The sequence below is a fragment of the Alosa alosa genome, chromosome 5 (genome assembly GCF_017589495.1).
Source record: "Alosa alosa isolate M-15738 ecotype Scorff River chromosome 5, AALO_Geno_1.1, whole genome shotgun sequence".
In the NCBI taxonomy this organism is placed as follows: domain Eukaryota; kingdom Metazoa; phylum Chordata; class Actinopteri; order Clupeiformes; family Clupeidae; genus Alosa; species Alosa alosa.
In genome coordinates this window covers 33741426-33763969 of record NC_063193.1, presented here as the reverse complement: position 1 = coordinate 33763969, position 22544 = coordinate 33741426, and the positions used below count along the sequence as shown (strand labels likewise).

General features: G+C 40.3%; 1 protein-coding gene across 3 annotated transcripts; it reads right to left on the bottom strand.

The window, feature by feature from the left end:
- Positions 1-358: 358 nt before the first annotated feature.
- LOC125295197 (major histocompatibility complex class I-related gene protein-like) lies at positions 359-21523 on the bottom strand. Of its 3 annotated transcripts, XM_048244429.1 has the most exons (7): positions 21415-21523; positions 6561-6827; positions 5616-5900; positions 4645-4932; positions 4370-4486; positions 1605-1652; positions 359-979 (listed from the first exon to the last, which is right to left on the bottom strand). In XM_048244429.1, exons 1-7 carry the CDS (start codon positions 21470-21472, stop codon positions 915-917), a joined length of 1128 nt encoding a protein of 375 aa, XP_048100386.1. In that variant the 5' UTR covers positions 21473-21523; the 3' UTR covers positions 359-914. The 3 variants fall into 3 exon arrangements, with proteins under 3 accessions (XP_048100386.1, XP_048100387.1, XP_048100385.1); XM_048244430.1 differs by lacking the exon at positions 6561-6827; XM_048244428.1 differs by lacking the exon at positions 21415-21523 and having other exon boundaries at positions 6561-8590.
- Between the last annotated feature and the right edge of the window lie 1021 nt (positions 21524-22544).

Below are 22544 nucleotides of genomic sequence, written 5' to 3'. Positions count from 1 at the left end.
AAAAATGTGACCAACAAGGGGATTGCACCTTTGAAAGGTTATATATAGAACCCTTTTCTTGAGTATGAAAGAACCCCAAGGGTTCTTATAATTGAACCCTCTAAAATGGTTCTATAGACTAAAGAATCTTTTGAGGGTGCCATATATGTACCAAGCCATAGAACCATTTGTGGTTCAATATAGAACCTTTTGTTTTTTGTGTGTGATCACATGACCCAGTTTGGTTACACTGTAGCTCAGGCTAGTGGTCATTTCATCACATCCTGTAGCATTTTACTGAACAGATTGTAACTGTCACTTCCTTCTTCCAGTGAAACAGTATTTATAAGTTCAAATGTTAGCAACATATTGATGTCAGTGAAAATGATCCCATTTCCTTTAATGGATTTTGAACAAAGCTGTGTAAAATAAAACAGTAAACGGTGTAAGCCGTGTAAAACAATAAACATGATATTGCAGCTGTACATATGCACACTCAATAATATGCATCACATTTTGATATGCATACACATCTGCTTCATGACATAATTGTAAAATATATTTTTTTTTTAAAAACTGATAATTTTGTTTTTGAACAGAAAATAATATAGGACTAATATAGGATAATATTTAGTAGCTTACGCAATGCATATACAAGCATATTCAGATTGCTATATGCAAATGTTTGCTTTTGCACACGATTTTAAATTTCACAAACATTTCACATTATGAATTAGCAACTGAACACTGACTATCCTCTTCAGCATGCAGCACAATCACTGCGCGTAGCAAGGTGTAGCAGTTCAGTATGTTACCATGGGAACAGAGAGGACACAGTTGTGATGCAGGTGATCCACTGTCATACCTTGATCAGACAGCAGGTGGAGCCAGAGCTATAAACAGGGAGAACACTAAACAAATCCAAACAAACACCATCACATGGGTGGGCAAACTGAGTTCAATGGGTAGACTTCTTCAGCCTTCTCTGAATCATCTGTGCCTATTAGGAAAATAATACCAGTTCAATCAGAACAGCAGGGACTTAGTCATGGTTTAAGACTTCTGCCAATATGTATCTGCAAAATGCACTGAATGTCAAACCCAAGACCAGTCGAATGTGGCTTAATTCACTGAACACTGAATTATTGTATTTACTCAAACTAAAACTCTTATAAAACAAACTCAAACTCTTCTGCTCAAACTGAGAATGACATGACAATGTCACATATTGAGGGCTGGATGATCTACACACACTGAACCACAGGGCACAACCTCTGAATCTGTGAAACAAGTTTACATCAGCTGAGCTGTGTGTTTAATTGGTGTTTACATCAGCTGAGCTGTGTGTTTAATTGGTGTTTACATTAGCTGAGTTGTGTGTTTAATTGGTATTATGACTGCAGAGTGCTTCAGAGGGAGGTGGAGTGGATGTGTCTCTCTTTGAGGGAGGTGGAGTGTGTTCTCTTTGAGGGAGGTGGAGTGGATGTGTCTCTCTTTGAGGGAGGTGGAGTGTGTTCTCTTTGAGGGAGGTGGAGTGGATGTGTCTCTCTTTGAGGGAGGTGGAGTGGATGTGTTCTCTCTTTGAGGGAGGTGGAGTGGATGTGCTCTCTCTTTGACATACTCACTTGAGGCAGCTGAGTAGTTACTCGACACAGCAGTCTGGGAGTCCTTATCTGGAACACAGACACATTCCAATCAGAAAAGAGATCTGTTTACTGCTTTTATAAATGGAATCTTGATAATTTGGCCCTTTTTACAATTGACAAAAATTATTTAACGTCAAAGTGAAAGCAGATTTCTACAAAGTAATGTTAATTAATAAAAAAATATACATGTATAATGCAAAATAAGAGACTACATAAATATTCACACCTTCCAGTCAGCATTATGTATATGCACCTTTGGCCACAACAAAGCATACCTGGATAGGTCTCAGTTAGGCTTGCACATCTCAATACTGCAATTTTACTCCATTTTCTTTGCAAAACTTATCAAGTTCTGCCGTTCATAAAATCTTCTACCAAGTCTTAGTTCTCTTGCAGACTGAATCAGATTGTCCTCCAGGATTTCCATATATTTTGCTGAATTAAAAACAAACTATGCAGTTTGGGCAATTTCTTCACTGTTTTCTTGCTTTTTGCTCGCAGGTTTCTCTGCAGAGCGCCCCCTACAGTTTCGGAGTATATATTTTATGACACTCCTCGCTCGGTCCGTCTGCCGTTTCCTCTTTCCCTGCTCCTCCTACAACGGTTCACTCGCTTTCTGCTTCTTTTCGCTGGCTCTGCCATGACACATGTCTGAGAAACTCCATGGCTGCCTTGTTCTAGCCGGTGCCTGGTGTGTAAGTGTGTAGTGCAGTAAAGCAATTTGTTACATCGCGAGGCTGCAAGACTTTCTGTCTCTGAGGCCGTCGGCCCAAAGTTGCAAGGGTGGTTTTCCGCTCACAGGCGCTAGGGGGAAATGAGACGGCCACCGTTCAACCCGAAAAAAGTCATATAACATTCCAATGATTTTGAAGCTGTTTAGTTAAGGTAAATTAAGCTAAAAAACAGCATAGTTCCCCTTTAATTTTACTTTTACCTTTGTAAACCTTCAAGGGCCTCCTGTCGAAAAGTATCCGCACAGCATCAGACCATTAAATCTTCTTCCATTTGACCTTGGAGTCTTCACATGTCAACTTTAGTTGAGATTTAATAAGAGCATTGCCACTCACCCATAGAGTGTTGACTGGTGAAGAACTTGGGCAAAAGTTGTTGTATGCATACATACCTGTCAACACTCCCGTTTTTTCCGGGTTTCTCCCGTATTTGAAGGTCATCTCCCAGCACCCTCCCGTTTTGTTATTTCTCCCGGAAAACTCTCATAATTTGCATGGCCATCAAACTTCATTTTAAAATCATTGATCCATTCAGGTTGCCAGGTTGTGTATGAAATACACCCTACACATACACGATCACTTAGTTTCAATTTCAACTGTTTTGTCATAGGCTAAAACCTGGCAACCCAAAACCCAAATAAGGAAGCGGGTGCCAACTGCGCAGCCTGAGTCTCGTCGAGAACTCACTCCAGAACTAGCTGTTGTGAAATTGTTGGGAATTTAATCTATTAACACATCACATAAACTGTTATTGAGTGTTGTTGATACACTGAACTTGTTCCCTCGGAACCAAATTTGACAGCAAGCAGCTTTGGAGTTTTAGAAGTAGGCTGCACACAGGCAGCTGGTGGATACATAACTGGCATGCGTAAGGTAATGGTAAGGTAAAAGCAACCAAAATGCAGTGTTGAAACACGTGTATGAAACTTATTAAATATGCAAACACAGATCCGGTATAAACACTGCCCCCCCCCCCAAAAAAAAAAAAAAAAAATCTCCCGTTTTTGGAAAGCTAAATGTTGACAGGTATGTGCATAGTTTCTGCCATCTCAGCTGTTGAAGCTTTTAACTTCTTCAGAGCTGTCATAGTTGCCTTGGTGCCCCCCATTATTCTTCTTGAATGGTCACTCGGTTTGTGGTGACGGCCTACTCAAGGTATATTTGCACATTTGCCATATTCCTTAAATGCCTTAATGATATATTTCACAGAACTCCAGGGGATGTTCAGTGACTTCAAAATTTTGTATCCATCCCCTCACTTACGCTTGTCAATAATCTTTTCTCTGAGTTGTTTGGAGTGTTCTTTTGTCTTCATGGTGGAATCATAGCCAGGCATACTGATTGACCTGTGACTGGACCTTTCAGGCGCAGGTGTCTTTATATTACTATACATTCACTGCACTCAGGCAATCTCCATTTCATAAATTCTGAAACTATAAGCACCAATTGGCTGGAATGTGGTTGATATAGGTCAGCCACTTTAAGGGGGGTGCAATTTGTGATAAATCACAATTTATACAATCGCTTATTTTCCATTTTATATTTCTAATTAATTAACATTTCTTTGTAGATATTTGCTTTCACTTTGACATTAAAGAGGGGGGTTTTTGGACATTATTGTAAAAAGGCCAAGGGGGTGAATACTGTGTATAGCCACTGTATTATAAATGTCCTTGCAGTTGCAGATTGTGGTTTACATATCAGAGGAAAAAAATCATAACAGAGGAAAATATTAAGTTTCCAAACATTATCTCATGGCAACAGTCAAGACAAGAAGGTATGATTGCTTGTTATGTTAGTTGAGTGGAGTAGACAATATATTGTACTTACAGTTATAGCCAGTTATAGTTTAGCAGTAAACAATCTAGTAAAAAAAAACTCAAAATCACCTACCTAGCAATGATTATGACTTTTAAGCAAAATCGTTTTCGAACCTGCCAGGACATAGTTGTCTGAATGATTCTGAGAAGCTACTGTATTGCTACTTTGCAATAACAGTGACAGTTGTTTTACCTTTCGTTGTTTTCTTTCTGATAAAGAAGCCGGTGGCTCCTACCAGGCAACACACACACACAGCCACCAGTGTAGAGGATGCGATGGCCGTAGTTCCCAAGTCCCAATCACCCTCTGCTAAAAAAGCAAACCAGGAACACTGAACAAGCACACCAACAAAGCATATTACTACAATACTATGCCAGTCTATTCAATACCTAAAACAGTGGAGACAAGAGACACTGGACAAATACCAATTCAACAGAGCCAATGACATTTCAAAACCCCTGTCATACCCAAATCAATGTCCAGCTTGTTGTCCAGGCTGAGGTGTTCAGCTGTGCAGGTGTAGTGGTGATGCTGTAGTTCCTCTGCGCTGACCTCCAGGCTCTTCCTCATCTGGTACGTCTCATCTCCATTAGGTAGCAGCTCCCCCCCAGTGATCTGGTGGTCAGACACAGACTGGCCGTCTCTGAGCAGGGTCAGGTTGATGTGACGGGGGTAGAAACCAGTGGCCAGACAGGTCAACAGAACACCAGTTGAGCCCTTCTTTTCACTCTGGAGGAGCCTGACTCTGGGCTTCACTGTGGGGGGTGGGGAATTATTTCTTTCTTTTTTGAGTTGTGTTTTTATTTTTTTTTTAAATAGGGATGTAACCAATGTTATGAAACAACATTGCAATATCATCAGTACCCTCTAACCCAGTTCCCAGTAGTGTGTGTGGGGGTAACCATCTCCACACATTTAGCTCACATTCTGCTTTTAAGCCTATAAGTCTGACTTTATTTTATTTTTTAGGTAAACTGTAGCTTTGAATCATCATTAATCAACAACTGAGTTGATTGTAAAGGAATATCCATTTCTGAAACATTTGGCAGTATAACAGTTAAAACTGTTTCTAAAATGAGTTGACATCTCAACCATAAAATGTGCCAGGAATCCCATTTTCACTCTGGCTGTGACCTGTTATCTACAGTATGTGTCCTAACTGTGTCCAATATACCCTATGCCAGAATTTAAACTGTATGAATTGGTGGTTTGGATTTTTTGATACATTACAAATATTGCCTAGAACACAGCATGCACCCATCTAAAGCACACAGCAACGTTTTTCTTTGCAATTATGCTCTCTTTTTTTAATAATGTTATGTTTTTACAGGGTAGTTTGTCAGTACCATGTCATAGCACATTGCAGGCATAATCATTGACAGAAATGAACTAGGCGTAGGCGTACAGAGAAAGCTCACAATTGTCAATCATACTTTACCTTTTTTCAGCACTCGATTCCTATCTTTGGCTAGATGCTTTTTGAGAAATTTGATACAGTTGGGTTGATATACAAATTTGTACATAGAAGGGCCATTCAACTTTGGAGTCCATAATGCACTCTCACTGTTTGTCCACTTCCGGTTAAAGTGAAGAGCTTCATGATCTACATCAAAATACTTTCCTTCAACAGTCTCTCCATTGTAAGCATCTGTACTAATCATCAATCCTGGTTTATCGTCGCCCAGTAGTTCACATCCAGCAGCTCTCTGATAAGTGTAAATCTCTGGGAGAAAAAACAAAACAAAGATGAATGTGTCTGGTTTCCAAGTGGATACACAGATTGCATAAATTGTTTTAAATAAACATTTGCAATGACATATTTAAAACTATGTTTTCCCTAAATTAAAATCCATGTGAAAGACATTAGTTTAGGTTGCAGTTGGTTTGATGTCATGACGTCTATTGGTTAGGGAACATGATGGATTGTTAAGAGAAGGTAGAAAATCTTTTGTTTTTTAAAAGAAAGGTTGCATGTAAGCAAGAGTTCCCGTACAAAAGCATTCCACACAATGTCTCAGTGAATTTATCAATGGAATCCATTCACAGCATGCTGAGGAAAAAAATAAAAATAAATAAAAAACAAAATTACAGTAAAAGTGGGATTCACCCTAGCCTGGCTAACGTCAGACCTCATCTCACTGAGATGGGGTCTGGGAACTAGACATTAATTTTCTCGTATTTGAAACGTGGTTTACGAATGCCCAGAAACACATTACCGTTCACGTTTGATTGATCAGCCGCTGTGTGAAATCCCCTACTTAAAGCACAAGGGATCTAACATCTCTCTAGTGTATATTTGACATCTGTGTTGCACAGTGGGTTTAAGGTCTTTAATGTAATGATGCTTAAATGTAACATGCCTTTCCCCAGTCCATCGGCTCACCATTTGTGTGGTTGAAATACTTGCTCAGATAAGATGCTCGATCTTTCAGGCGTCCATGTACATATCCAATAATGGATCCAACATAATCCATTTCATCTTCATCAACACTGCTGTTTAAGGCTTTATGAATGAATGTGTATAATAATTTGTGTTTATTGGAATCATAGTACCCAAACACAATATCATCCAACATCATATATGCTGAGAATTCTGGAAATGGAGTTCTTCCTTTGATGTATGTTGACTTCATCCATAAGGAGTGAGAAGCTGAGAATGGAGGCACATTCAAGAGGGTGTTAGCCAACACTGACATGGGAACAGCCAGCATGAGGTACATTCAAGAGGGTGTTAGCCAACACTGACATGGGGACAGTGAGCATGAGGTACATTCAAGAGGGTGTTAGCCAACACTGACATGGGAACAGCCAGCATGAGGTACATTCAAGAGGGTGTTAGCCAACACTGACATGGGGACAGTGAGCATGAGGTACATTCAAGAGGGTGTTAGCCAACACTGACATGGGAACAGCCAGCATGGAGAAACCACAGATATGCTATAACAGATAAACAATTCAGACCAACACATTGTAAACAAAACAAAAGCAGCAACTGAGCATGTTACTCATAACAACTCCTCAGAATTCACACTGCGTGTGACTGCAGTTAGACTGTTCTATATATATATAGCCTACAGTCTATGGTTCAGATCATACCAAACAAGGTAAGGGGCGTTACCCAACTTGAAAGCCCATCTCACTGTAAGAAAACAGAAAGGCAGGTTCAATGCATTTTGGATTATTCACCAGTGGCGGGACAGATCAAACAAGTGGTGCTAAAATATTGGCATATAATACAGTCAGACCCCACATGCCCAAAAAGCCTCCAGGCGCCCCCAAAGGATTATCTACAAGAGGCCACGCAACATCAGGGACTATGTAGTGAAGGCAGACTGTCCACCAGCGCCAACACCACAACATTTTCTAAGCGACATTCCAGATGGAAATTACCCTTGTGGCCGTTGTGCACAAGACAGCTTCACATATAAATGTCACTCCTTCACCCACCCAACAACAGGAAAGAATTTACATGTTGAAGGTAAAATCACATGCAGCACTACCAATGTGGTTTACTTGATCAAATGGCCCTGTGGGAAAGCCTATGTAGGTAAAACATGCCAGGCCCTGAATATAAGAATAAGTGAACATAGGAGTAACATCAGAAACAACAATGAAAAGAGCCCTCTGGCGGTTCACTTTAACCAATCAGGACACCCACTCTCAACCTTGAGATTTATTGGGATAGAACATGTAAAACAACACAGCAGAGTCTGTGCTTTTAGAAGCACAGACAATCTGTGCTTCTAAAAAGAGAGGCCTTCTGGATCCACCACCTGGGAACCTTGGCCCCAAGGGGGCTCAATGGAGATTTGGACATTAGACCTTTCCTCTAATATGGACTGTGAAGAGTATTTGCATTGATGACTGAATTTTACATGATGAACTCTATTTATTATAGATGAATGTATCTTCAGACATCTGTTTGTGTTATTGTACAAAGTTTAAGGTTTTATCTAATGTTTTTATTTGGCTTTAGTCACGCCACAAGCTTGCATGGTGTACCTGCAAGGGTTAATGAATCACTGAGCTGACTCCACCCCTCTAGACAGGTGATTTAGATCATGTACCAAGCCTGTGTTTGCAAGTGAATCTGAGGAAGACCGCAAGGTCAAAACGTCATGTGCCAAATAATGAGAAATTAAACTCAACAAAAGAGTACCAAGGAGTCCCAGATAGCACAGGGGCGTTGAATCCACGTTGAATCAACCTCCGCCGCTTCAAACAAACGTGGATTCAACACCCCTCAACGCCCCTTTGCTATCTGGGGTGTGCGAACTTTTTTCCTGAAAAAAACTTGACCTTTTTTTGTTCAGCACCTGGGATGTGCATAAAGTCTCCTTGGAGGTGAATCAGATCATACCAATGCAAAATGCTTCTCCAGCAGTGCAATCGCAGGTAACGATACCTTAACATTTTCAGATACCGCTGTTCTGAGCATACTAAGCAAATTGGCCATTTGTAACTTTGAAACCCTCCTCACGTTAAGCTATGGTCCAATATGTGTTCACTAAAAAAACAAGTAACATTATTTTCCGGCTAATTAATAAATTGTCATACCGAGGTTGTCGACCTAGCTGGCTAGGTGACATTTGCTGCCATTCATGCAAAACTAAGCAAGAGTTAACGTTAATGAAACTTAACACCGCCTTCTCCCAGTGACTGAAGTGTATTTAAATGAAGTTGCAATGATGGTGGCGGAGCAGAGCCCTTTTACTTTACCTATCAACTGGCTACTGCTAGCATGATTTAGCATGCTATAAGCTAATGTACTTAGCATCTATGAAAGAACAGCACATATCTTTTTTCAAAAAGAATCTGTCACAACTACCAACGATGTCTCTTACAAACAACTACACAATATATGACTATCAATATGTATTTAATCAGACTGTGATAAGATATAGCCTAATAATACAGCAACCAGGGCTCCGAACCGGTTCAAGGAATGAAAACGAAAACCAAAACGAACGAATTTTACGGAATTTTACGAGGAGCCGGAAACGAAAACGAAAACAAAATGGTCTTCAACTGTTCCGAACAGAAACGTTATTCTGAAATCCACAAAACCGGTTAATAACGTTTTTTTTTTTTAGTTCTCTATATAACAGCCTAATAATTTGATTTCTGCAGTTTGAAAAAAAAAAAAAGCGAATAAATGGACCTTTGGTCCAAATGTGTATATTTTGTCTTGCTATTGTAATGTAACCTATCCGTCTGCCACTTCGATCTTAGGCCAGCTCGTAGCGTAGGCTACTGAAACTGATTTGGAATTTGTTTGTAGCCTATGTGTAATAGCCTATTTTGCCTGTCCACGCCTTTGTCGTTTTAAATTCGAGATTTGAAATGTTTGCGCAATTATAGCCTATTCTATGTAGAAGAGTTAAACGGGAAATTTGAGATAGGCCTTGTCAGCAACAGACAGGTTTGTTTATAAACAGGGTTGGAATTATAAGCAAAGCCTTTGAAGATCTCCATATGGATAAAACTTAGGCTATAACCAGGTAAGGAGTTTAGCACGTATCCAGAAATATTTTGATAAGAAATTATTTATAGGCATAGGTTAGGCCTACAGTAAGTCTGTAGGCTATGGGATGGATAGCCCATCTGAATGTTTTGGATGCCGCCTGTGATTTATTATTTTTGGGCATAGCTACGGTATAGGCTAAATCAAGGGGAAATAATGAGTAGCCTACGCCTATTCTCAGGTAAAGTCCACAAAAATAGACTTGATAGGCCCGCCAAACACTGCGGAACTTTAAGAACGAACGATATTTTATGTTCGAACCGGTTCAGGACCGATATGTTGGTGGCGGAACGCATGCAAGAACGAAAACGTTAAACATAGGCCTACCTGAACCGTTCGGAACGGAACGTTTGAAAAATAATTTCGTTTTCAAGCCCTGACAGCAACACTTATTTAGGTAAGATTACGTGACTAACTCAGCTGTCGTTAAAATAAGGGAGCGATGCCGTGGTCATGTCTGCAGCATAGACTGTAAAAAATATGGACAAAGCGTTGGGTCTGCAGCCAGCCAGCTGTCAATCATAGGTGTAAACACGCCCTTTTTAGATTTGTTAAAATAACATTAGAAAAATAATTTCAGTGAGAAAAGTAAAATTGTGTGTATTGAAGCATCTTGAAAACTATTTTTTTGAATAAAAAGTTGTAGATGCAAAATAGTTTTAGGTGAGAAAAGGGACACGGAAAGTTGGCTACTTTGCCATCGAAATACATGGGAATGGGTGGAGTTAAGCATTGTACTGCACACAGCCACCAGGGGGCTCTGGACTAGCGCTCGCATTACTCTTGACCAGAGCCCGTTTACGGAGAGCTGGAATCGGATCACTCCCTATTAACTCCATTGTACCTGCAATCTGTTGCAGTTCCACTAGGGGGGATCACGAATAAGTGCAAAAACAATGGGGGTCTATGGAGCTAGACGGCTAAATTTGTCTCTTTCACCTGGTTGTCGTTGAAAAATCGAAGATTTGATTGTGGTTTCTACAAGCTCAATATGGATTATAGGTCAAAAGTTGAATGAACGAGTACTTATGTTCTTTTGATTTCTTACAGGTTGGGTCGTTGTTGCCCACAACACACTAGCTTTCTGCTAATGAATGACATCATTGAAATATTTGAAAGGCTTTTTAGAACAAACATGTGACTCAAAAAATGTAATACTTAGCTGTGTGTATTTTCTCTGCCCCCTCTTTCGAATGCAACATTCAAATTTCTGTTCAAAAAATGATATCCCGAGAAAAGTGTATTTTGAGGGGTACAGCTCCATAGACTTCCATTCATTCTGCACTTATGGTGCTTTCGAGATGTCTTGTAAATCATCGTACAACCACCCGTACAACATGTAGGAATGACTGGCTTTAGGAACGCCTTTCTCTCGAGCCACGAGGGGCATTAGCAGGAGGCTAGTCACTGTTACCCAACAAACACAGGACGTCCCCCGGACCTTATGGCGACATTCACGACGTCCCCGATTGGTCCCGAACGTCATGTTCTCTAGTGGACGTTCCGGTGACCTTATTGACGTCCGGAGCAAGTTATCGTTTGGTTATTGCGTGACGTCTGGTGCAGGACTTTCTGGGGACGTCACCGTCAGGTCCCTCGGATGACATTTGCATTTGGTCATTTCAAATACCTAATACCTCCTAAGGACCCGACAATAACGTTATACCGGGGACATGGGGGGGGCGTTTGTTTATTCACACATGGCAGCGAAGTTGAGAGCACTCTGGCTACCGCCTGCAGGACGGAGACATCACATCCATGCACGACTTCACGTTACACGTCTGGGGATGACTAAAGTATCTATCTATCTAGTCACCAGTAGCTGCATTAGCCTACCGTAGTCTAAGGCATATCATACAGTTTATGAAGTTGTGCGTCTTAGAACCATATGTCTACTTTGCTCATAGACGCACAGCTTCATAGACTGGGGAAAGGGTTGTTAACGTTAAACTCAAAATGTATACATACATTTTGAGTTTAACGTTAATGTATAACGTTACAAACAAGGGAAGGGATTTTATCAAATTCATGTTAGCTGATGTGATGCTTGGTGTAACGTTAGCAAAGTCGCTGTTCTTAGCTTCTAGCTTAGCCTACAATGCGCATTTCTTCAGATAACTGTCATTACGTGATGCATGTAACATGCTCTAAATAGGCAGTGGTTTATTTAACGTAGTCAATTACTTATTATCTGTTTTATTTTCAGAAACACACACACGGGCCGAATTGGGACTGAACCGACTTTTGGAGCTGAATACGATGCAATAAAACTAGAGAAATGTTAAAAACAGACCACTAGCATTTGTTTAGGGTTGTCTAGCAACAGAAGTGACTACTTAATTTGTAAAAACAAAACGATCTAGCTCTACATTGCAGAAGAATTAAGGATACTGCTTCTTCATGACTTGTTTAAATGTCATTGTAATTTATTTGAAGCATGCTTTCGCGTTTAAAGGGTCCGCATATAGCTGTCCCGATGTTACAGCAGCTCCTTGTGGAAACAGCAAAGAGTGCACATATCCGATGAGATTTCTAACGAGGAGCAGAAGCTCTCTGCCTCACCAGAGCCTTACTATTTATTTAAAAAACAATGATATAGAATAGAAACATCTGGAATCTATTTATTTCATCTTAAAGTTGGCTACAAAGAGCATTCATAGCCTAGAGAAAACGATACATTTTTCTTTATCTGCAATGTTCCAGGAAGATAGGCTTACATTTATAGGCTGTCCCTGTTTGATCACAGGTCCAAGAAAATGAGTGGATATAACGTCAATGCATTCTAGTTATGTTTCATGTACTTTATTGGAGGCCAAGCAGCGAAGCTGCGAAGGCACCCATTGTGTTTCTATGTTTTCCTATTATTATTATTATTCTGTCATGGAAGTCTATGGCAGCCCATAGAACCGTCTGGAAAAAGTTGTAAAACTTGGCACACAAATTAGGCACAGTCCCATGATTAATTTCACCAAGTTTCAAGTTGGCACCTCGAGCACTCTAGCGCCAACAACAGGCCAAAGTTGGACGTGCGTTCATACAAGTAACTTTTGACCCGTTGGATCTATTGTCAAATATGAGGTATCGTTGGAATCCTTGGACCAAGCTGAGTTCAACGCACCCTATGACGTAATTTTCCGCCATGATGGATTTTCCGCCATATTGGATTTAATCAAAAACACCTAAAAGTTTTCACAGATCACAAAGTTTGTCCGATTGACACCAAACTTGACACACATAATCTTTAGTCACATAATCTTTAGTCTTTAGTCCAAGCCTCAAAAAAGTTATCCCATTTTGTCTTCAAATCTAAAACCGTTCGCCCGTAACAGCCAATCATAATTGGCGGCGAAGCCACCAAACAGGAAGTGAAGTGATATCTCAGCAAAGCTTTCACGTATCAAAACAAAACTCGGTACATGGGGTCAGGACCAAATAAGGAGGAGGCTCAATAAATATAATGACTTTTGACCTATAATTAGCAAATTTACCTTTTGGCCTGTAACGGTTGTTGTGTTTGGAATTAAAACTTACTAATGGTGATTGTTAATACTATGGGAGGTCGTAAGTCCTACAGATGTGAATTTGTGATGTCAACGTAATTGATCCGACCGCCATATTGGATTTAATCAAAAACACCTAAAAGTTTTCACAGGTCACAAAGTTTGTCCGATTGACACCAAACTTGACACCAAACTTGACACACATAATCTTCAGTCCAAGCCTCAAAAAAGTTATCCCTTTTTGTCTTTTGTCTTGCCGTTAAGCCCGTAACAATAAAATCAAAATTGGCGGCTAAAAGCCACCAAACAGGAAGTGAAGGGATATCTCAGCAATGCTTTCACGTATCAAAACCAAACTTGTTACATGGGCTCAGGACCCAATTAGGAGGAGGCTCAAGAAATTTGGTAAATTTTGACCACTGTGTGGCGCTATAATCACAGGAAGTAGGCTCATATCTCAGCAATGCTTACACATATCTAAACCAAACTTGGTACATGGACTTGAGACCCCATCCTGAGGACGCACAATAAATTTGGAGTCTTTTGACCACTAGGGGGGCGCTATAATCACAGGAAGTAGGGTCATATCTCAGCAATGCTTTCACATATAGAAACCAAACTTGATATATGGACTTATGACCCCATCCTGAGGACACACAATAAATTTGGTGACCTTCGTCCACTAGGGGGGCGCTAGAGATACAGGAAATTAGCTCATATCTCAGCAACGCTTTTACGTATCGAAACCAAACTTGGTATATGGACTCAGGACCCGATCCTGAGGACGCACAATACATTTGGTGTACTTTGACCACTAGGGGCGATATAATTAGGAAGACTTTTTCGTATCGACACCAAACTTGGTACGTTGATTCGTGAACACATCCTAAGGACCGTTTTGTGAACACATCCTTTGGACCAGGATTTGGTGTGCTTTGACCACTAGGGGTGCTATAATTATTATTAACACTTTCACTATAATTATTATTAACACTTTCACCGATTTAAACCAAACTTGGCATATGGACTTAGGAGTACATCTTGAGGACACACAATAAATTCGGTGACCTTTGAATCCAGTCCAGTCCAATCCAATTCAATCCAATCAAGTCCAATCCAATCAAGTCCAATCCAATCCAAAACACAACACAGTCAAGTCCAGTCCAGTCCAATCCAATCCCAACTCCCGCTCAACTGCTTAACTGCTTGGCCCCCTCATTGCTGCTTGCAGCTATATTTTCATGTTGAGTTTTGCTTCCCAGCATGCATTGTGATTCATTTAGTATTTTTGGCTATTATTAGTTTTTAATATTTTGAAACAATATATAACAATTGTAGCCTAGGCCTACTCTGATGATGTTTTGAACAATATGCTACGGGATATGCCCATTAAAACGTCGTATTAGTTTATTGAGAAAAGCAGCCCATCCTAGCCCGGTATAAATGTCCATGTCTACTCATCATTAGTGTAATGCATTCGGAGGAAAATAAACGTTGCGCGCATAACGTCGCGGTGACCATTACAGGACGTCCTCTCAAAGTCTCGTGGACGTCTTTTAGACCTCCCGAACAGAGGTCCGCGGGACGTAAAGGGAACCCTACACAATGTCAAGGAGGTGACGTTCGCCAGGGGACCTTTAGGGGACGTTGCCAGGACTTTATTTTGTTTACTGGGTATTGTTTTGTGCTACATGTAGCCTCTAGCTAAACGGCTGGAAAACAAATTGTTACATTGTATTGCAGGCACAGCAAGACCGTGCAATGCATGAATTGGTGACCGGATTGAAGCAGCAATGTAATCTAGTGTGTAAGAGCATTACATCAACATTAACATGACCAACACAGTACATATGCCACAAAAATACATCTCATCTCAACTATGGGCGCAGCCATAGTTGTAAGGTCGTTTGTTGTAAGATCGTACGTCCACCTCGGGGTACCCTCAAGTACTCCGAGGTAAAATGGGCGTGCCTGCCCAAAATGCCGCAAGAAAGCTTGGTAATTTACACTTTCCAACTCGGGCGGCGGATTTACGAGACATCTCGAAATCACCATTATTTGTGAGTGCCCTAACGTGGAACCAGAACAGGAACTGCAACCAGTTCAGAAACCGGAAGTTTCCTGAGAGTGGCGGATTTCCCCTTATTAGACATTCTCTGTCTTGACCAGACGGCACAATATCCAGTTCTACAGTCTATTGTAAACACTTGTGTGCCTCTAGTGCTTGAGAGTGCTACACTATAATGGGTCTCTGATAAATGTAACAAATTGGGTGCTGCTTCGAACTTCAGTATCAACTTATTCAGCCCACCAAAGTGATGCAAGCTTTATACTCTCTTTTTCAGCGTCAGTTGTTTGCTGTGGCAATGCATGTGCTAGGCTATATTTAGCTTGTAGGCTTGGGTTTTGGTAAAGGGAGTTTAGTATGGAGATGGAGGGAATATTAGACTGTGCAAGCTCTTATAGAATCACTATATGTGCTATGAAACCCCAAAATACAGATGTATGCAAGTTACCACAAAGAAGCAAATCATTTTCAAACTGACTTCATTAGTTTGCTGATCTCTCTCTTTTTCCTGTTTATGCATTTTTTTTTTTGGTAATCCGACTTGGTTTTCTTGGAGAAAGACATTGTACCAGCAGCACAACAACTAGCGGTCCACTACTAGCGATGCTACGTAAACAAAATGAGATACCTTATCAGTCGTTGTGCAGGCGGACCAAACCATTTTGCGCTTTAGCAAGGGAGAGTGAGAATGACCTTAGACCTTGTCAAACTCATATTAGGTAGTGGGCCGGATTTTTTGGAATGAAACCTTGTGGGGGGCGTCATTGTTATGGTCATTATCATTTCTCTGTATCAGAGTGGCGTTTGATTATCACTTATGTGCAAACAAGTACACAGTAAAGTACTGCTGTCACATACTGCTCTTTCTCTCTTGAAATGCACTACTTCCATGTTAGTTTTTCTACTACTTTCTTGCTGAGGATGGTTTGTAGTGCTAGGTTTAATCAATTTGTCATATCATAGAAATATTGGTTATAATACATTGTTGAAGAAAACTGGATGTGAATTTCTTTTTTTCTGACTTTCCGTTCCTACCAAAAACATCTGGGGGCCGTTAAACCTGCTGGGGCCCTGATGTTTGACACCCTGCCTTAGACAGTCTTCACTATTTTTTTGTACAAAATTTAGTCAGTCAAACGTTACATTTTGTCTGACATTCATTTTGACATTTAATTTGGAAATTAAAATATTCAGGTAAAATAAGATATACCAGACTTTTCAAGGGCCCTCTCCTACGTTGAGGCCCTGTAATCAGTCCCACTTTTCCCACAGTCCGAGGCCCTTGGATCTGCTGAACTCCTTTACAAATAAAGTAAACTGAACTGAAACTCAACATGGGCCTACCTGCCTCAGATGCCTGTGAGCAGCTTTTCAGTTGTACTGGATTACTGTTCACTGCAAAGTGAGCAAGGATGAGCACAACTAACTTTGGAAATCAACTGCTGCTCAAACTTAAAAGAGAACTCTGGCGATTTTTCACATACAGTACTGTATATCTCCGTTTCAGCAGCCAGCAGCTAAGGTAGCCAGGCAGCTACAGCGCTACACTCTGGGGGGCATGTAGCGCTGTAGAATGTAGTGCTGTAGCTGCCTGGCTATTTTAGCTGCTGGCTGCAGCAACTCGAGCTGGGTAAAACCGATTGTTTCGGGGGTCCCCCCCCCCACCACCACCAGAAAAAAAGTAACTAAGTAACTTTTACTTAAAGTACATTTTAAATTAACTACTTTTTACTTTTTCCACCTCTGCTGATAGGTTTAACTATAGATGTATTAAGCATTCAAACTCGTAATTCTGATTATTGAAAAACATTTAAAAAAGCAGGGCTTTGAACCAGAATTTTTTGCCAATTGGTTCTTTTTAAACAGAAACAGTATGTTAATGTTTCCGGTTTTGGTTCCCACCCTAAAATTGTATAAGTATAAGTATAAGTATATATACTCTTTTGATCCCGTGAGGGAAGTGCTAACCAGTAGGCCACGGCTGCCCCTCGGCTGGGAATTGATGTTACCGAACAAAAAAAATATTGTTCCTGAATCGGTTAATAACGTTCCATGTCAGCTGTCGGACAAAAATATATGTATGCTTTCAAACTGGCTATTAATAGTCACAATATTGTCTTTTAGACTCTATCCTACAGCAAACATAATAAAACACTAGGCCTCTGGTTTATACAAGCTGCACCAGTGTCTTCCTATAGCCTTTAGCCTGAATAATTTCCTGGTCAAACAAAAAATGCTGTCATATATACAGTATATTTTTGGTGGGTACTGTAATATTGGATTCTTGGATGCCTTCCCATTATCTACAGTAAATGCCAAAATGAGGACTACAGTGGGTAGTAGGTAAGAATGGACACTTCATTCACGAACAACGTGATTCATGCAGCTGCGTGAAATGTAAGTACAACGGCAGCCGCTTGGGGGCAGCATAAGTCCGCTGTGGCGTTCCGTATTAAGTATTCTGTATTAAGTTTTTCCAAATAAATTAAAGCAACACTATGGAGTTTTTCAACCTACATAATATATTTCCAAGACCCTTGTGATGGTACATCGACTTACAATAGGTTCTACGGCATACCTCACTCCCCCCCCACCCCCGTTTCCTCAAATTCGGACATGAGAAAAGCGTTTGTTTGCAGGCTGTCACGTATGTATGTTGTTGTCATGGCTGAAGCAGTAACGAAACCGAAGAAGGCATAGGTTTTGTCGGAGGAAACTAGAAAGAGAAAGTGACAGAATCAAAGGCCAGACGAGGATCAATATCAGCGTTTGCTCGCTGGCATGAGCTAAGGAAGAGGGGTGCCCAACCGATGCTGACTTGGTCTTCATGCTGTTGGACTACGACATGCTGTTTCCCTCACGGGATCAAAAGAGTATATATACTTATACTTAGTAAGTGTAGGCCTATTGCTTGTATACTATCTCTAGTTTTTCGAATTTGTTGTCTGCCTAGCGGAAGCTATCTTCATGAATCTAATGCTAGTAGACGAGCGAATTATCATTCTGGTAGATAGCATTCTCATTCTGGTTTGAACATTGCAATCGATGACATGCAAATCGCAAATTATATAGACTTTGCCTAACCAGCTGGCTAGAAATTATTAAAGTACTCGCATAGGCACTGATAGGTTGAAGCTGGTGTTGAAAACTTGTTACAAAGATGGCAATTATGCTAACTCCTCTTGCTGCATGTATGATGACCAGTCAGTCTTAAGTGTGTATAATTTACTTAAAGGAATTATCCGGAGTAAAATGCACTTTAGATCAATTTACGGATGATTGGGAGTACATACGTTGAGTTGACATCAAAATCATGTCATTTGGATGTGTTTTGAGAAAGTTCGATTTTACCGTTTTTAGTCAAAACTTCGTTAGCCTGGAAGTGACCAGGGCAAGTCATTTTGCTACAAAAGCGCTATTTTCATACCTCTTCTACCGTTCCAAACAACACTACACTTACGTGGTAGTGAGTAGAGGATCCCTAAAGCCAAACCGAAGTATCCCGTGGTCTTTATGGGGTCGGATAGAGAGTCCAGAATGAATTTCATCAAGCCAGTACCTTTCCGGAAATGTTGCTGCTGCAGCTGGCGTCTTTAGGGGAAAGTCAGTAGGAGTTGATTTGCCGAGTGTGGAGTAACATGCTCTGGAAATTCACAATTTCGTTGCCATTTAAAAAAAAAAAAAAAACATAGTCCAGTCCATACAACTTCATTTCAATTTCGAAAGAAATACTGGACTATGTTTTTTTTTTTTTTCAACGAAAACTATGAACCGTGTTTAAATTGGATTTATGCAGCAAACAAGTGACTCTTACTCTTACATTGACTTCCATTGTATTAAAAGAGTACCACATGTGCTGCAAAGTGGTACTGCAGATAAAGTACAAATTCAGTAGATTTATTATAATTTTAATATTTTTCAAAAATCTTATCTCAATAAAGAAACTCAGCAACAAGCCCAAATTTTGGGCAGATGATCCACACATACAGAATGATATGTGGTAAAATTAAAAAAAAAAAAATCCTGTTAACTGTCCACGTGGTGAAATGAGAAGAGGAAAACAGGCTTTTTGAAAATCAAGCCCAATTTAATAAAAATGTGCTGACAATATGATAATGATACCAACCAAAGTTGCATGGACATGACCTTATAATCCATATATGAGTGGGAAAAAAATTGGTGAATTTGCATCACATACTTTTTCAATGAGAAGCCCTCAAAGGTGATTATGTTTTTTCACATAATGAATTTATAGCCATTTTCAGAGCTTTGCAGAGGGGGAATTGATTGGATTTTTTTAATTCAACAGGAAAATGTACTTCTATTCACATAGTTTCACTAATGTGCGTGAAATACCAAAAGAGCTAATAATGTTGGAAGTTGAACAAAAACGATTGTTCACCACAATGCTTAAAATGACTTGAAACTTCAAAGGGCTGTAGTTTTGGAACCATTAGTGATACAGATATACTATTTAAGATTTATGTATAGGTTTGGTCTATCCGATTTTTTGGGAGAGGGTGACCTGTCAGCCACTGGGTGATTTGACACGAAATGACCCATTACTATGCTAAATAGCAAGGTGCATACAATTGATTTAAAATGTTGGGGGAGGTGGGTAACCGTTCCGCCGGGACACTGAAGACGGAGTGGCTAAATTAAGTCAAAATGATCTTTGAGAGAGCGCTAGGTACGTTTCTACATACTAAAATAATACCTAATAAATAGATTTTCTGATCTTAAAGGTACTCTAAGCGATGTTACGCGGTTTCTAAGACATTTTTTGTCACATACAGCACACATCACCATCACCACCTATCCATCTGCGAGCTGCCTGTGCCCAGAATACATTGTAAATGCAGTGTATGCAGTGTCTGTGGACAGCCCAGGCTCCAAAAATAGCAAAAACAACTGGGTCCAACCTGGACCATAAAAATATAACAAACTTCCAGCAAATCCCCAATGAGATGCGTGTTTATGAGAGTTTCAATAAGTATAAGTATATATACTCTTTTGATCCCGTGAGGGAAATTTGGTCTCTGTATTTATCCCAATCCGTGAATTAGTGAAACACACTCAGCACACAGTGAACACACAGTGAGGTGAAGCACACACTAATCCCGGGAGGGAGAGAGTAGCAAGCCAGCTCTCTGTTTTGTTTGAACGTCAATAGAAGTGACGTTACCCAGCATACCCAGCAAATCTAGATTAATAACACTAGATTTAATGTTTTGCAGTGCAGGGTTTCTGCTACCACATGGATTACATTAGCCTTACAGAAAAGATGTTCTTAAAAGGTCAACTTTCGATCCCCAGGGTCTTCTTATTGCGAGCGATCTTGGGGCAAGTGGGACCGGTGAACATGAACATGTTGCCCCTTTAAGGGAAAATAATAATATAAAAAATGCCTTCTTGCCATATTGGCATTAGGCTATTAATCATCATTATTGAGGCTACTGTATATTGTGCTCCACACCCCAACAATATAGTGTGTTTTTACTCCAGGTATCTTGAACTTATTTTGAACTCTTTTACTAAATTACATGGACTGGTCATACTGCACTTACAAACACTGCCCCCCCCCCCCCAAACACACACACACACACCTTTTCTCTCAATCTATTTAGTTTCTAATTATTTTTCTCTATCCTTATAAATAGACACCTATGCACAGGACAGTTGAGCAGCTACATGCCATTTCACTACATGATTTGTATAACAGTATCTCTATGTATGTGACATAAAAATCCTTGAATCCTTGAAGTCCCACCCGTGCAATGTGCTTGCTTGAGGATCATGTTTGAACACTTGGAGATTGCCCGGAGGTCATGCCTGAAAACAGCTTTAGTCAAATCCATCACCTCTTAGCTACTTACTGATTGTTCCACATGACAAGTAATGGATAATGGACGACTGTGTTCGGTTAAGGTATGTTAGAGGTGGTAATGTGGTCACAACACTATTGTCCCACACTTACCTTGTGTTAATTCACTGAAATAACTTCCACCTTTTTGATTGCTAAAACTGTCTTTTTTCTTTCTGACAAACACACACACACACACACACACACACACACACATACACACACACACTGCTTCTGGAGAAAAAAGTCCCAAGTCATTCACAATAATTAAATGTACCTTACCTGTTTCATAGCCGCATGACATCTGAAATAATGACAACAACAAAATAAGTTTCTTCATGCTTTGGCTGTTCTGATCCAAACATATGGTCCATGTAAACGACTGGGCACAAATGTGAACAGTATGACAAGTTCATAAACTGTATAATCCTGCCCACTGAAAGAAGATCTACCTCTCTTTTAAAACCACTCCCTCTGGTAGTACAGCAAAACAAAATGGAGGACATTGGACCAATCCCAATGGACTGTTATACTAGTAGGGCATGGTTTATAAACCATAATAAATAAATAACCATAAACCTGTTAGACAGGTCACACAGACATGCACAACAAAAGATCTGTTGTGTGTTGTGGCGTTGTGTACACAAGACAACACTCAGTGGAGCACACAGAAATAAGGAAATGAAAGAGTTGAACAAAACACTAGGACAGAACAGGAACGTTTAAAACAGTCCAAAATCAGATCTCCAATCAGACAGATGCACAAAACAACTCACAATAAAAAACAGGCCACTGCAGGCAGACAGGACACATGCAAAGGCACAAGGGAACAGTGCTTATTGCACGGTCAGATGATGTTGTGTATAGCACTGGCGTACCCCTAACCCAGTATAGTACACAACCAGTACAGTATAGGGTACCCCTAACCCAGTACACAACCAGTACAGTATAGGGTACCCCTAACCAGTACACAACCAGTACAGTATAGGGTACCCCTAACCCAGTACAGTGCACAACCAGTACAGTATAGGGTACCCTAACCCAGTATAGTACACAACCAGTGCAGTATAGGGTACCCCAGTATAGTACACAACCAGTACAGTATAGGGTACCCCTAATCCAGTATAGTACACAACCAGTACAGTATAGGGTACCCCTAACCCAGTATAGTACACAACCAGTACAGTATAGGGTACCCCTAACCCAGTATAGTACACAATCAGTGCAGTATAGGGTACCCCAGTATAGTACACAACCAGTAGAGTATAGGGTACCCCAGCATAGTACACAACCAGTACAGTATAGGGTACCCCTAACCCAGTATAGTACACAACCAGTACAGTATAGGGTACCCCTACCCCAGTATAGTACACAACCAGTACAGTATAGGGTACACGACCAGTACAGTATAG

Excerpts from the sequence above, each read along its gene's own strand:
- LOC125295197 (XM_048244428.1), bottom strand. The coding sequence starts at position 6,897 with ATGTACCTCATGCTGGCTGTTCCCATGTCAGTGTTGGCTAACACCCTC. Across the intron at positions 1,653-4,369 it reads CAGAAAGAAAACAACGAAAG|ATAAGGACTCCCAGACTGCT; the intron begins GTAAAACAACTG and ends TCTGTGTTCCAG. Across the intron at positions 980-1,604 it reads TAACTACTCAGCTGCCTCAA|GCACAGATGATTCAGAGAAG; the intron begins GTGAGTATGTCA and ends TTTTCCTAATAG.